The sequence below is a fragment of the Thamnophis elegans genome, chromosome 8 (assembly GCF_009769535.1).
Source record: "Thamnophis elegans isolate rThaEle1 chromosome 8, rThaEle1.pri, whole genome shotgun sequence".
NCBI lineage: Eukaryota > Metazoa > Chordata > Lepidosauria > Squamata > Colubridae > Thamnophis > Thamnophis elegans.
Window position 1 is genome coordinate 79,157,222 of NC_045548.1, and position 15,293 is coordinate 79,172,514.

Genomic DNA, 15,293 nt, shown 5'->3' on the forward strand with positions numbered 1-15,293 from the left:
GGATGGAAGGCTGAGTCAACCTTGAGCCGGTGAGATTTGAACCGCCGAACTGCAGATAGCAGTCAGCTGAAGTGGCCTGCAGTACTGCACCCTAACCTCTGCGCCACCTCGGCTCTTCTCGTCTATCCCCAGTCCACAACACAAAAGTCCCTTCCAGGAAGGTCGCAGACCAGGGGTGAAATCTTTTTTTTTTTACTATTGTATTTGTATTTATTGGTTTTGTATGCCGCCCACTCCCGAAGGGCTCCGGGCGGCTTACAATAAAAAAGGGAGGGGGGATATATAAGACAATACAACAATTTAAAATTACAACAACATTCATAATTAAAGTGGGGCTGGATACTTCAACAGTCCCAGGCCTGCCGGAACAGCCAGGACTTAATAGCTTTACGGAAGGCCGAGAGGGTAGTAAGGGTCCAGATCTCGACGGGGAGGTCGTTCCAGAGGGCCAGAGCTGCAACAGAGAAGGCCCTCCCCTATTGGTTCTGTGGGCGTGGCTTGGTGGGGGTCATGTGACTGGGTGGGTGTGGCTATATAATGATGTAACGGGGATCAAAAGACAGAAACTTTAACAATGTCCTGCTGGAGCAGGGTTGGGCTAGATGACTTCCAGGTCCCTTCCTGGGTTATCCTCTGAAGCTGCGTCTAGTGCCAGGTTTGTAGTCCTTCCTTCCTCTCCTTTTTCCCTCCCTTCATTTCTTTTCTTTCTTTTTCTTTCTCTTTCTTTCTCCTTTCTTTTTTTCTTTCTTTCTTCCTCCCTCCCTCCCTCCCTCCCTCCCTCCCTTCCTTCCTTCCTTCCTTCCTTCCTTCACAACACTCCCCCACTCTCTGTTTTTTGCCTAGCAGGCTGCTGGGAGCAAAAACGGACACCCCACCCCCATGTTTCCGGAGAACTTGTTAAAAAAATGCTTTAAAAGTAAAAAAAAAAAAAAAAGTTCCGAAGCGCAGCTGTGCGATCGTCAGAATGGGTTTTTTTTTTAACTTTTTAAAAGTATTTTTTGCTACCGGTTCTAGCGAACCAGCACGAACCGGAAGCGTTTCACCCCTGCTCCACGCCCCTTGGCTAACAGTGAGGACGATAATTAGCCAGGGGAACCTCTTGCCTCCAGAAGTTGTGCTTGTGCTCTTATCATGGGAGGTTTTGAAGGGATTGGACAGCCACCTATCTGAAACGGCAGAGAGCAGCGATGGGGAACCTTTTTGGCACCGAGGGCCCAAAGCCGAATTGAATTGAATTGAATTGAATTGTTTATTTGTATGCCGCCCTTTTCCCTGGGGGGACTCAGGGCGGCTCACAATCCAAAGGAAGAGGGGGAAAACAGACTTTTACATATAAGACAGTACATGATTAAAACGCAACATTCATACCATTCAGGCGGGTTACAGTCTTTAGCCCCAGGCCTGGCGGGATAGCCAGATCTTGAGGGCTGTGCGGAAGGTCTGGAGGGTGGTGAGGGTATGAAGCTCCACGGGGAGATCGTTCCATTGGGTCGGGGCTACCACCGAGAAGGCTCTCCTCCGTGTGGTGGCCAGTCGGCATTGGCCAGCGGATGGAATTCGGAGGAGGCCTAAACGATGGGATCTAATGGGTCGAGTGGAGGTGATTGGCAGTAGGCGGTCTCTCAAGTACCCAGATCCACTACCATGAAGGGCTTTATAGGTGGCAAGTAGCACCTTGAAGCGTATCCGGAGATCGACAGGTAGCCAGCGCAGCTCGCGGAGGATAGGTGTTACGTGGGTGAAACGAGGTGCACCCACAATCGCTCGCGCGGCTGCATTCTGGACTAGCTGAAGTCGCCGAATACTCCTCAAGGGCAGCCCCATGTAGAGCACATTGCAGTACTCCAGCCTAGAGGTCACAAGGGCCCGAATGCTTGTGCATGCAGGTACATATGTGCGCACTGGAAACCTGAAGGCCAGCTGGCAAAAAAACGGCCAAAAAACAGGCATGCAGGCCCAGCCAGCTGGTCTTCTGGTTTCTGGCACATACATGCACAGCCAGCTAGTCTTCGTGTGTGCCGTAGCACCAGAAACCTGAAGACTAGCTGACCGGGTCACCCATACCAGTATTTTAGCTGGTTTTTTTGGCCATTTTCCAGGCAATTTTCCAGCTGTTTTCTGTGCGTTTTCTGGGCTGTTTTCAGTCCATTTGGGGGCATTTTTGGCTTGAAAGACAGCTTGGAAATGGCCCCAAAACGCCCTGAAAACTGCCAGAAAAACTGCCTGGAAATGGCTCAAAAATGGCTTTGGGGGGCTGTTTTCCAGGCCGTTTCCAGGCCATTTTCCAGCACTCCGACAGCCACAAAGACCAGCTGTCCAGCGTGCTGGAAATCAGCAACTGGCGATGACATGGGTGCCCATCACGGGCATAGAGCCTCCTGCTTGAGCAGGGGGTTGGACTAGAAGACCTCCGAGGTCCCTTCTCTTATTCTGAGAAAGTTTACAGATGAATAGGGTTGGAAGGGACCATGGAGGTCATCTAGTCCAAGCAGGAGACCCTACACCATTTCTGAAGGCAGCCCAGTCTCTTCTTGAAAGCTTCCAGTGACGAAGCTCCCACGACATCCGAAGGCAACTTCTGTTTTCAAAGAAAGAAACCAAGTCATATTTCCCCTCATGCCTCAGTCAGCGCTGGGGCTCTCGATTCCCTCCTTCTGTCTGGGGTCTCTGATGTGGGTCCCCAACCATCCTCTGATGCGGAGGAAGTCCGTTCCATCGGCCAAGCTCTCGGGGTCACCAGAGGAGCGTGAGATGTCGGACTTCCCCATGGCTGACCCTCTGGCCTTCTTGGCCGTCGACCCACCTTCCACAGATGTCCAACTCCACACTCCTCAAGGTGTGAATGGAGCTGATGGCCAACATCTGCCCAAGACTTAGCACAGTTTCCGTATATATATACGGAAACTGTGCCTGAACCAACCAACCATCGAAACACTTGTAAGGCGCAACCGAATGTGATGGACAGGGCACGTTTGAAGAATGAACAGCAACTCCTGGCCCAAAATAACCATTGAAGCACCCGTGCCCAAAACCTGGAAGGTGCATAAGAACGCCCCACGGAAAACATGGATGAAGCTGATTGAAGAAGATCTCTCGCGAATCCATTTTACCATACGAGATGGCAAAACTGCCGCTCAAAATCGCAAACAATGGGTGGCGATGGTTCGCGATGCATGCGACTCTACAGCGAAGGGATTGGCGATGCCGTACCGACGCTAAAGACTTAAGTCAAGTAAGTCAAGACTTAGCACCAAGACCGAGGAGTCCTTCTCTCAAGCAGTCTCACTCCTCCTTGTAACAGCATTGCAAAAAAGGCATTAAGAGCTGTTAACTTAATTTTGAGAAGCTTCTTCTCCGGGAATATTGCACTGTTTAACCAGGGCATACAAAACCTTTGCCAGACCAATTCTCGGATACAGCTCGCCTGCCTGGATCGAGCGGCTCCAGAGGTATTTCACGAGAAGGGTCCTCCACTCCTCTGCTCGCAACAGAATCCCTTTTGCCACCAGGCTCGAAATTTTGCGCTTAGGCAACTTAGAACTACGCCGATTAAGGTCTGGCCTAAGCGTAGTACACACAATTGTCTGCTACAACGTCCTACCTGTCAATGACTACTACAGCTTCAACCTCAATGATACATGGGCAAACAATCGATAGAAACTCAAGGTGAACCGCTCCAAACTCGATTGCAGAAAATACGATTTCAGCCACAGAGGGGTCAACGCCCAGAATGCTCTACCCGACTCCGTTGTTACATCCTCAAACCCCCATAATTTAAACCTAAGACTCTCTACTGTTGACCTCACCCCATTCGCAAGAGGTCCATAACGGGGGTGTGCATTAGCGCACCAGAGTGCCTCCCTGTCCTACTGTCCCCATTTATGCGTACCCATTTTCTGCGTTGATGTCCATGTTCATACTTCTACCTGTGAGGATCTCATACATGTTTGACAAAGTAAATAAATAAATTTCCGGGAGGATACCAGGCCGGAGAAGGCCTTCATCGCCGCTCAGGACAAATCAAGCTCTCCATTCCTAGCAGGTCTGGAGCCGAATTCCTGGATAATTTCTACCCCTTCCTGCAACAGCAGGTTGTTGCGTATCCTGAATATTGTGAGTAAATTTTCCTTCCTGCGCCTGAGGATTATTTGGGTCTCGACGGCGTCGTAACCGAGGTGAACAAATCACCTCAGCCTCGGAAAATTGCAGCTATCAATTTTGGCGGAGTCTCCCACCACCTCAGGAGCCCCCCAATAAAAGAGGCTCTCGGCTAATGAGGAAGCAAACGCTTGCCGTTGCCTTGAAGTCTTCTCCGTATTCATTAGCGCCCGTCTCTCCGGGGCTGCTCCTGTGTGTAAGTTCCTCTTTCTTTAAATACGTTTTCATGACCCTCTCAGAGGGCGTCTTGGTTGAGGTGGGGGGGGAGAGAAATCAGTCCTCCACGTCCGATCCTTTCTGTCCGACCTGGGAAGCACCAACAGCCACGGAAGAAGGGATCTTACTTTGCACTCTTCGTTTTTGAAACAGGTCTTTAAACATTTCTTTAAATAAAACATCATGCTAAAACAAAGGGATGGAGGGAAAGGAGAAAGCACAATCGATGGAGTACCTCTGGCTCCTCAAAGTTGGGGCTCCAGGTTCAAGAGAGACTTATGGGCCTTGGGAAGGGTGAAGGGAATTGTTTGCCTGGGGACGGGGGGCTCTCACTGCTGACTTCAGGAAGAAGAATGGGTTTTTGTCCAGAGAGGGTCAGGAAGGAAGCAAGAGGCCCAAAGTCCATGAGGGAGAACCTATCACAGGCATGCTGGAAGTGGCATGAAGAGGTGTCTTTCGGGCCATGCCAGCCATTGCCCGTTGCTCTTCGGGTTTCCCACCTGCCCACCTGGTCTTCCTGTTTCTGGTGCGCAGGCATGCGTGAAGACCAGCTGGCCGGTGTGCACGCATGCGCTAGAAACCAGAAGAACATCTTGATGCACGCATGCGCACAAAAGGGGCTGCGCTTCCGGTTTCCAGCATGTGCGCGCACAGACGCTCCCATTCCGGCACTTTGTGCTGAAAAGATTCACCAACCTTGTCCCAGGTGTTCTCTGAGCTTGGTGGTTTCCTTGAAACTAGGTAATATCATCAGTCATCCTATCCCTTTTCCTTTCCTCCCCTCCCCTCCTAGTGAGAACAATCAACCAACGGAACAGAATTTCCCTTCGGAAGTTGTGGGAGCTTCATCCCTGGAGGCTTTCAAGAAGAGACTGGGCTGCCATTGGTCAGAAATGGTGTAGGGTCTCCTTCTTGGGTAGGAGGGTTGGACTAGATGACCTTCAAGGTCCCTTCCAACTCTGTTAATCTGTTAACAAAAAGGGTTGTTAGAAAGATGCGGAGACTCTAGAACAGTGTTTCTCAACCTTGGCGACTTTAAGTCCTGGGGACTTCAACTCCCAGAATCCCCCAGCCAGCACAGCTGTGCTGGCTGGGGGATTCTGGGAGTTGAAGTCCCCAGGACTTAAAGTCGCCAAGGTTGAGAAACACTGCTCTAGAAAGAGTGCAGAGAAGAGCAACCAAGATGATTAGGGGACTGGAGGCTAAAACATATGAAGAACAGTTGCAGGAACTGGGTAGGTCTAGATCAGGGGTAGTCAACCTTTTTATACCTACCGCCCACTTTTGTATCTCTGTTAGTAGTAAAATTTTCTAACCGCCCACCGGTTCCACACTAATGGTGATTTATAAAGTAGGGAAGTAACTTTACTTTATAAAATTTATAAAGCAAGAGTTACAGCAAACCCCTACCGCCCACCATGAAAGCTGGAATGCCCACTAGTGGGCGGTAGGGACCAGGTTGACTCCCACTGATCTAGATTAACAAAAAGAAGGACCAGGGGAGACATGATAGCAGCCTTCCAATATCTCAGGGGTTGCCACAAAGAAGAGGGAGTCAAGCTATTCTCCAAGGCACCTGAGGGCAGGACAAGAAGCAATGGGTGGAAACTAATCAAGGAGAGATCCTTCCTTCTCTCCTCCCTTCCTTCCTTCCTTCCCTCCTCCTCTCCTTCCTTCCTTCTCTCCTTCCTTCCTCCCTCCCTTCCTTCTCTGCTTCCTTCCCCATCACCTTCCTAACTTAACAGCTGCAGCTCTTCTCTTGACAGCTGTGGCAAGGAAGGTCGCGAAACGGGGCAGAACCCGCTGAACAACTGTCTCCCCTAGCAACAGAAACTTGGGGCTCAGTTGCGATCGTTACGATGAGGACTACCTGTATTTGGGGAGGCACGTGGGGCAGGGGGTGGGATTCAATCTTCTTTTTTACGACTGATTCTGTGGGCGTGGACTGGTGGGCGTGGCAGGGGAAGGATACTGCAAAATCCCCATTCCCTCCCGATCAGCTGGGACTCGGGAGGCAGAGAATAGATGGGGGCGTGGCCAGCCAGAGGTAGTATTTTCCGGTTCTCGAACTATTCAAAATTTCCATTACCGGTTCTACAGAACTGGTGAGAACCTGCTGAATGGCCCCTCTGGTCTGCATGGAAACCACCAAGCTCAGAAAGCACCAAGGACCCTTCAGTTCTCCTTCTCCAATTCCTTGCAAACCTCCTTCTCTATTCCCTTGTAGCACTGATGAGGTTACCTGGCTAAGTCATACAATGTCTGAACCAGTGGTGGGATTCAAATGTTTTTACTGCCAGTTTTGTGGGTGTGGCATGGTGGGTGTGACATGGCTTGGTGGGCATGACAGGGGAAGGATACTGCAAAATCCACATTCCCTCCCGATCAGCTGGGACTCAGGAGGCAGAGAATAGATGGGGTGTGGCCAGCCAGTATTTACCGGTTCTTGAACTATTCAAAATCTCCGCTACCGGTTCTCCAGAACTGCTCAGAACCTGCTGAAGACCCACCTCTGATGTGGGGTTCTTGATGACACCCCAAGGAGGCCCCGGCCTCAAATCTTCCCAGCACAGAAAAGTCATCTTGGGGACACCTACTTGCTCCAGCGGGTGCTTGAAAGGCGATCTGGCTTGGCCTGGCCTCCGCTGCCTGCCTGCCTGCCTTCGGGGCCAGCATTCCCAGGTGCAGCCTCTCCCCTTCCCCGGAGCCCTCGGGCTGGGAATTGGGGTGGTTTCTCTTTCAGTGACGGTGTTGAGTGTCCCTAGCACCCTGCTCGGGCTCTTGGCACACTCAGCCGTCAAGGGGCGATGGCGCCCTTCGGAGACATTTCTAGGGACGAAAGCTTGACCTGGTGTCTTGAGGTCAGTGTTTAGAACGACAGAGTTGGAAGGGATCTTGGAGGTCTTCTAGTCCAACCCCCTGCCCAAGCAGGAGACTTCTGGAGGCAAGTTGTTCCACTGGTTAATTATTCTCATTGTCAGGAAATTTATCTTTAATTCCAGCTTGCTTCTCTCCTTGATTAGTGTCCATCCGTTGTGTCTTGTCCTGCCTTGAGATGCTTTGGAGAATAAGCTGACCTCCCTCTTCTTTGTGGCAGCCCCTCAGATACTGGAAGACTGCTATCATGTCACCCCCTAGTCCTTCCCTACTTTAGACGGACCTAGTTCCAGAACCATTCATCCTGCACTTGAATTGAATAGAACAGAATAGATTGAATGGATTCAATTTAGAAATAAGAATAAAATCCCGAGACCAGCTTCTGAGAAAAGGGACCACCCTCCCTTGCTTAAGAAGTGTTTAGAAGAAGGTCTTCTAACAGAATTGGAAGGGACCTTGGAGGTCTTCTAGTCCAGCCCCCTGCTCAAGCAGGAGACCCTCTACCATTTTGGACAGTAGTTCAATCAATCAGTATTGGAAGGGACCTCGGAGGTCTTCTAGTCCAGCCCCCTGCTCAAGCAGGAGACCCTCTACCATTTTGGACAGTAGTTCAATCAATCAGTATTGGAAGGGACCTTGGAGGTCTTCTAGTCCAGCCCCCTACTCAAGCAGGGGACCCTCTACCATTTTGGACAGTAGTTCAATCAATCGGTATTGGAAGGGACCTCGGAGGTCTTCTAGTCCAGCCCCCTGCTCAAGCAGGAGACCCTCCACCATTTTGGACAGTAGTTCAATCAATCAGTATTGGAAGGGACCTTGGAGGTCTTCTAGTCCAGCCCCCTACTCAAGCAGGAGACCCCACCATTTCAGACAAGTGACTGTCCAGTCTCTTCTTAAAAACCATCAGTGATGAAGCGCCTACAACTTCTCGTGGCAAGCTGTTCCACTGGTTAATTGTCCTCACTGTTAGGAAATTCCTCCTTAGTTCCAAGTTGCTTCTCTCCTTGATTAGTTTCCATCCATTGTTTCTTTTCTTGCCTTAAGGGGCTTTGGAGAATAAGTTGACCCCCTCCTCTTTGGGGCAGCCCCTCAAATATTGGAAGGCTGCTATCATGTCACCCCTGGTCCTTCTCTTCCCTAGATTCAACAGACTCCATTCCAGCAGCTGTTCTGGTATATGAAAACAGAATAAGAGCATAGCAGAATTGGAAGGGACCTTGGAGGTCTTCTAGTCCAACCCCCTGCCTGCTTGTTGCTTGAGGGATACGTGACATGACAGAAAGAAGAATAATATATTGTTGGAAGCGATGCTGAAGGTTCTCCAGTCCAACCCGTCTCCTTTTCCCGTCCGTCCTAAAGCAAGACGTGAGGCTTTCTTGTGTTGCTGCACACAGGAGCTGCAGGGGAAGGGGGGGGCTGAGGTCTCCTTATGAGGGGGGGGCCTTGATTGGCAGCCTCAATCAAACTCTCCTGTCTAAATAGACCCCCCCCCACGAAACCCCATCCCCGGGCTTGGCTGGCTGCTGGCTCCCCAGCCTGGCATAGAAGCGTCCGTCCGTCCATCCGATGGGAGGCCTTGCCTGGGCTCCCTCCTTTAATGCCCCCTGTCCACACAGGGAGGCAGCTGCTGAGATGGATCTGGGGCGGGGGGGGGGGGTCTGACGTGTGTTCCTCTCCCTGTCCAGGCAGCTGCTAATCTTCTGGCACCCGGAGAGGGGATTCCAGGCCGAGGAGCCCCAGCTCCAGCACATACGTGTCCATGCGTGTCTGCCTTACTGGGGCGTTAGGAGGAGATCTAGGAGGAGATCTCCCCTCTGGGTTGTTAGGGCTTACTTGTGGTGGGAAGAAATAGGGGGGCAGTTTTAGCTCTCTCAGTCTTGGTCCATGGAGGCTGGAGAGGGTCTTTGGGGAGAGTCAAAGGAGGGGGAAAGTCCAGCTGGGGCCTCCAGAGATCATCAGTCACTGTGCTTCATACTCCTTCTCTGGATGTTAATAACCAATACTTACTACTCTTCATTTTCCTCCTCCTCCTCCTCCTCCTCCTCCTCCTCCTCCTCCTCCTCCTCCTCCTCCTCCTCTTCCCCTCCTCCTCCTCTTCTTCTCCTCCCTTCTCTTCTCCTCCCCATTCTCTTCTCTTCCTCCTCTCCTCCTTCTCTTCCTTCTTCTCCTCTTCTTCTCCTCTTCCTTCTCTTCTTCTCCTCTCCATTCTCTCCTCCTCCTCCTCCTTCTGCTCCTCCTCTTCTTCTCCTCCTCTTCCTTCTCCTCTCCATTCTCTTCTCCTCCTCCTCCTCTCCTCCTCCTCTTCCTTCTGCTCCTCCTCTTCTCCTCCTCTTCCTTCTCCTCCTTTCTTCCCCTCCTCCTCCTCTTCCTTCTGCTCCTCCTCTTCTTCTCTTCCTCTTCCTTCTCCTCTCCATTCTCTTCTCCTCCTCCTCTTCCTTCTTCTCTCCTCCTCCTCCTCTTCCTCCTCCTCTTCCTTCTGCTCCTCTCCTCCTCTCCTCCTCCTCTTCCTTCTGCTCCTCCTCTTCTTCTCTTCCTCTTCCTTCTCCTCTCCATTCTCTTCTCCTCCTCCTCTCCTCCTCCTCTTCCTTTTGCTCCTCCTCTTCTCCTCTTCCTCTTCCTTCTCCTCTCCTCCTCTCCTCTCCTCTTCTTCCCCTCCTCCTCCTCTTCCTTCTGCTCCTTCTCCTCCTCTTCCTTCTCTTCTTCTCCTCTCCATTCTCTCCTCCTCCTCCTCCTCCTCCTCCTCCTCCTCCTCCTCCAGTTCTGAGTTGCTGCCAGAGCCAGATCAGACCGAGGGTCCACTGAGGACTTAGGCGGATCCCCTCCCTTCTCTCTTCCCACCCCCTCCCAGCCTCAATCTTGCAAACTACGGCTCAAACAGTTGGATGTAGGGCGCCCTCTGCCCCAAGCAAGGATAGCAATATATAGCAGTAGACTTATATACTGCTTCATAGGCCTTTCAGGCCTCTCTAAGCGGTTTACAGAGAGTCAGCATATTGCCCCCAACAATCTGGGTCCTCATTTTACCCACCTCGGAAGGATGGAAGGCTGAGTCAACCCTGAGCCGGTGAGATTTGAACCGCTGACCTGCTGATCTAGCAGTAGCCTGCAGTGCTGCATTTTAACCACTGCGCCACCTTGGCTCTAAGGATTGGGCGTCTCAGGGTAACCCTTCACAGGGGGTGCCCAGGGGGTGCCTGGCAGCAAATCTTTCTTCCCTTCCATTTCTGAGAATGTGTCCGAATTATGCAAGATTAACAAGTTACATTCCAAAACTTACTCCAGAACTGCGGCAGGAATTGGGTATGTCTAGTTTAATGAAAAGAAGGATCTGTATTGTTGCATTTTGGGGGGTATTTATTTATTTTCTATCCTGCCTTTTGTATTTTTGCAAATAAGTCAGGAGGGCGAACGTATCCAATTCATCTCCCCCCTCCTTTTCCCCCTCAACAACAACCCTGTGAGGGAAGTTGGGAGGAGAAAGAGAAAGAGAGGAAGAAGGATTTCCCATCCTTCTTCCAGCACACCTGTTTAAACTGAAAGAGACAGGTAAGAGTCCTTGGGTGGTGATAACCTTCCTTCCTTCCTCCCTCCCTCCCTTCCTTCCTCTCTTCCCCTATCATTCCTTCCTTCTATCTTCCTTCTTTCTTTCTCACTTTCTCTCTCTCCTTTCTCTCCTGCTTTTTCTCTTTCTCTTTCTCTCTTACTTTCTCTTCCCCTCTTTCTCTCATTTCTCTGTTGCTTTTTTGCTTTGTCTCTGTCTGTCTTACACTTTCTTTATCTCTATCTCTTACTCCTTCTCTCTTTCTTTCTCTTTCTCTCTATTTCTCCCTTTCTGTGTTTTTCTCTCTTTGTTACCCCTCTTTACTTTCTCTCTCTCTCTCTCTCTCTCTCTCTCTCCCCCCTCTCTCCCTCCCTCCCTCCCTCCCTCCCTCCCTCCCCCCCTCTCTCTCTGCGGTGAACAAGCCATGCTATTGTTTTGGGGTTTGTTTTGTTTTTTAAAAAAAGCACAACAGGCTGGCTAGAGTGAATCCAAGCAGTTCAAATTGCTTTTATTAGCTTTATCAGGCCAAATCGATAATGCCCACTGTGCTATGAGCCACATGACATCTTTGCACAATCCAGATAATTGACCAATTACCGTCTGCCATCTTTCTCCTTCAGGGTGTGGAGGGAGGGTCCCCATCTTTCCCCCACCACCACCTCAACCCCAAATTAGATGACGCCAGGAAAGCAAACAAAATGGAAATATCCTTTGAGCCAAAACCTTGAGGCAGTTCATGATTTCATGGGCTTCTCCGTGGGATTCCTGGGCTATTTTTCAACAATGCAGCCCCAGCTTGGCTTTCCTAGTGGCACCCCATCCATCCGGACTCCACCTTAGGTGCTGCTCCCTGCTCTCTGGAGGTGAACTGGACTTGGAGGGGGGTTGGGGGAGCAGATTTCATGAACCTACCAAAATCATTTACCTTTTTCAGGTGGATGCTTCCCCTGGCTGAGCCTCTGGATCTCCTGGTGGCCTCCCATCCAGCTCCCATTTGGCGCTCCAGATCGGCAATGCTCCTTGCAAGCAAGCCAAGGATCCTGGCAGCCCCTCTTTGTCCGTCTGTCTGTACGCAGGTGTCTCTGTTGTGGGTGTGGCTGCCTGTTGTGCAACGCCCAGACCTGCCAGGCTGATCCGTTCTCAGGGAGGGCGCTGTCCGCAGCCGTCCCTGGGCGGAGGGAGGCGTGACTGAAAGGAAGGGCTTCCCAAGTAGGCTGCCTTCCCTCGGAGGCTCCTTGGGATGACACAGCCACGCGCTCTCCAGCACAAGCCCATCCATCAATCAATCCACAATAGAGCTGGAAGGGACCTTCGAGGTCTTCTAGTCCAGCCCCTGTTCGAGCAGGAGACCCTCCCCCACTTCAGACAAAGTGCCGGTCTCTTTTTAAAAAAAATAATAATTTATTTTATTATATCAAGCATGTATAAAATAGATAGAAATATAAACATGATTATGAATACAGGAAATGGATACGAATAAATGGGGCCAGTAGGCACATGGGTACATTTTATGCACGCCAACGTGCCCACCATGCCTGTCCTACCGTCCCCACATCTTCATATCCATTTCCAATATTCAATCAATCCACAATAGAGCTCGAAGGGACCTTCGAGGTCTTCTAGTCCAGCCCCTCCTACAGCAGGAGGCCTTCCTCCACTTCAGACAAAGTGCCCCCCCCCAGGCTCTTCTGGTACAACTGCATGCCGCCCTCCCTCCCTGGCAGCAGTGCTGCTCTTTCCCACCCGGCCCTCTTCTTCCTCCCCCTCTTCTTCCCCCTCCTCTTCTTCCTCGCCCCTCTTCTTCCTCCTCCTCTTCCTTCTTCTCTTCTTCCTTCTCTTCCTCTTCTTCCTTCTCTTCCTCTTCTTCCTCCCCCTCTTCTTCCCCCTCCTCTTCTTCCTCGCCCCTCTTCTTCCTCCTCCTCTTCCTTCTCTTCTTCCTTCTCTTCCTCTTCTTCCTTCCCCTCTTCTTCCTCCTCCTTCTTCCTCCTCCTTCGTCCTCTTCCTCCCCCTCTTCTTTCTCTTCTTCCTCCCCCTCTTCTTCTTCCTCCTCCTTCGTCCTCTTCCTCTCCCTCTTCTTCCTCCTCTTCTTCCTCCTCCTCCTCCTCTGTCAAGCCGCGAGCGCCCGGTTGGGTCTCCGCACGTGCGCGGGCAGCCCTTGCCGGGCGCGGCCGCTGGGGGGAGCCTCCCACCCCCTCTGCCTCCCTCTCTCACCCCCCTTCCTCCCCGCTCCTCCCCTCCGCCCGGCTTCCAGCTGTTCCCGCGAGAGATTGACAGCTGGACGGCGGGGCGGCGATAGGCTCAGCCGGCGGCCCCGCCAGCCCCGTCCCCCTTATAGGCGGGGAGGCGGCTGCCCCCGCCCCGACGGGCGGGGCCTGCCTGGCCTCGCTATAAAAGCCAGAGTGCGCCCTTCAGCACTTCAGTTGCGCGCGGAGGGGGGAGGCGGCGGGCCGGTGGCGGCGGCGGCGGCGGTGGGCGCAGCGCCGGGACCCTCGCGCGGATCGGGCCGGGGAGGGGGGCCCCGTCGAGGAAGCCCCCTCCCCGTAGCGGGGGCCTGGAGCCGTCCCCAGGGGCAGCCCAGACGGACCAGCCGCCCCACCCCCGGGGGCCCCTCCGACGGCCGGGGCGAGCGGGCGGCGGCGGGGGCGCCGTCGTCGGGGCGGGCGCGGCTCTGGCGTCCCGTGGCCCGGCCTGAGATGGCCTCGGAGCTGGCCCTGAGCGGGGCCGAGCTGCCCACCAGCCCGCTGGCCATCGAGTACGTCAACGACTTCGACCTGATGAAGTTCGAGGTGAAGAAGGAGCCGGCCGAGGCGGAGCGCTTCTGCCACCGGCTCCCGCCGCCCGGATCGCTCTCCTCCACGCCGCTCAGCACCCCCTGCTCCTCCGTGCCCTCCTCGCCCAGCTTCTGCGCGCCCAGCCCCGGCGGACAGCCCGCGCCAGGCCTCGGAGCCCCGACGGCAGCAGGAGGAGGAGGGGGAGGAGGCGGCGGCAACGGCCTTGGGCCGGGCAAGGCGGCGGCGCAGCTGGAGGATCTCTACTGGATGTCGAGCTACCAGCACCACCTCAACCCCGAGGCGCTCAACCTGACCCCCGAGGACGCCGTCGAGGCGCTGATCGGAGCCCCGCACCACCCGGCTGCCGCCCACCACCACGGCCACCACGGGCACCACGGCGGGCCGGGCGGCGGGGGAGCCCCCGGGGGCAGCTTCGACGGCTTCCGAGGGCAGCCCTTCCCGGGCGAGGAGCTGGCGCCGGGCTCCACCGGCCCGCACGCGCACCCGTCCCTGGCTCACCACCACCACCACCATCACCACCACGGGCCGGGCGGGGCCGGCGGGCACCACCACCACCACCACGGCCACCACCACGGAGGCCACCACGGCCACCACCACCCCGGGCACCTGCACGCGCGGCTGGAGGAGCGCTTCTCCGACGAGCAGCTGGTCTCCATGTCGGTGCGCGAGCTGAACCGGCAGCTGCGCGGCTTCAGCAAGGAGGAGGTGATCCGGCTGAAGCAGAAGCGGCGCACGCTGAAGAACCGCGGCTACGCCCAGTCCTGCCGCTACAAGCGCGTCCAGCAGCGGCACATCCTGGAGAACGAGAAGTGCCAGCTGCAGGGCCAGGTGGAGCAGCTGAAGCTGGAGGTGACGCGCCTGGCCAAGGAGAGAGACCTCTACAAGGAGAAGTACGAGAAGCTGGCCGGGCGCGCCTTCCCCGCCGCCCCCAACGGCGCCCGGGAGCCCCCGCCCCAAGCCCCGCCGCCCCCCGGCCCCGCCAAGCCCGCGGACTTCTACCTGTGAGAGCGGGCCCCGACGGGGCGGACGAGCGGGGCGTTCCTGGCCCGGCCCGACGGAGGAGGACGCGGCCGCAGCGTTTGGAAGGAGGAGGAGGAGGGGGGGGATCCGCCCCTCGGTCTCTCTGTCTGCGCGTCTGTCCGTCCGCCCGGACGTGTGGACCCTCCGACGGCACAACAGTTCCCCGCCTCGCCTGGACCCCTCTGGACGGAGAGAAGGACAGCGCCGCCTGGACGGACAGACAGATGGAGGGAAAGGAGCCGCTTGTCGTCGGCTGGGGGGAAGGACGCTTCGACGGAGACCCCTCCCCACTTTCTTCTTCTTCTTCTCCCCCCCCCCCCGCGACCCCTGCATGCCGGCCATGTATGGGATTTAGCCCAGCTCGCCTCTCCTCCCCCGACGGGGCACCCTGCGCCCTCCGGCGCTCGCTCGCTCCTTCCTTCTCTTTCGATGGGGCGGCCCCGGGGGGCTCTTTGCCGGCGGGGGGACTCGGTTCGTTGGGCCTCGGAAGCTGGGTTTGAGTTTACTTTGTCTTTTTATCTGCCCCCCCCATTCCCCCCTCCCCTTAATTCCTGATTTGTGTGTCTGTTTGTCCTTTTTTTAAAGACGGGGACCTGAGCCAATTAACTTATTAAAAGTGTCCACTTGTACAGCGGTCCCCTTTGCCCCCCTCCCTCCCCTCCCCTCTTCTCCCTCTCCTCCCCCCCCCC

General features: G+C 54.4%; 1 protein-coding gene across 1 annotated transcript; it reads left to right on the top strand.

Moving 5' to 3' along the window:
* Positions 1-13,485: 13,485 nt before the first annotated feature.
* Positions 13,486-14,589, top strand: MAFA (MAF bZIP transcription factor A). The gene has a single exon (XM_032222349.1). It carries the CDS (start codon positions 13,486-13,488, stop codon positions 14,587-14,589), a length of 1,104 nt encoding a protein of 367 aa, XP_032078240.1.
* Positions 14,590-15,293: the final 704 nt, after the last annotated feature.

Excerpts from the sequence above, each read along its gene's own strand:
- MAFA (XM_032222349.1), top strand. The coding sequence starts at position 13,486 with ATGGCCTCGGAGCTGGCCCTGAGCGGGGCCGAGCTGCCCACCAGCCCG.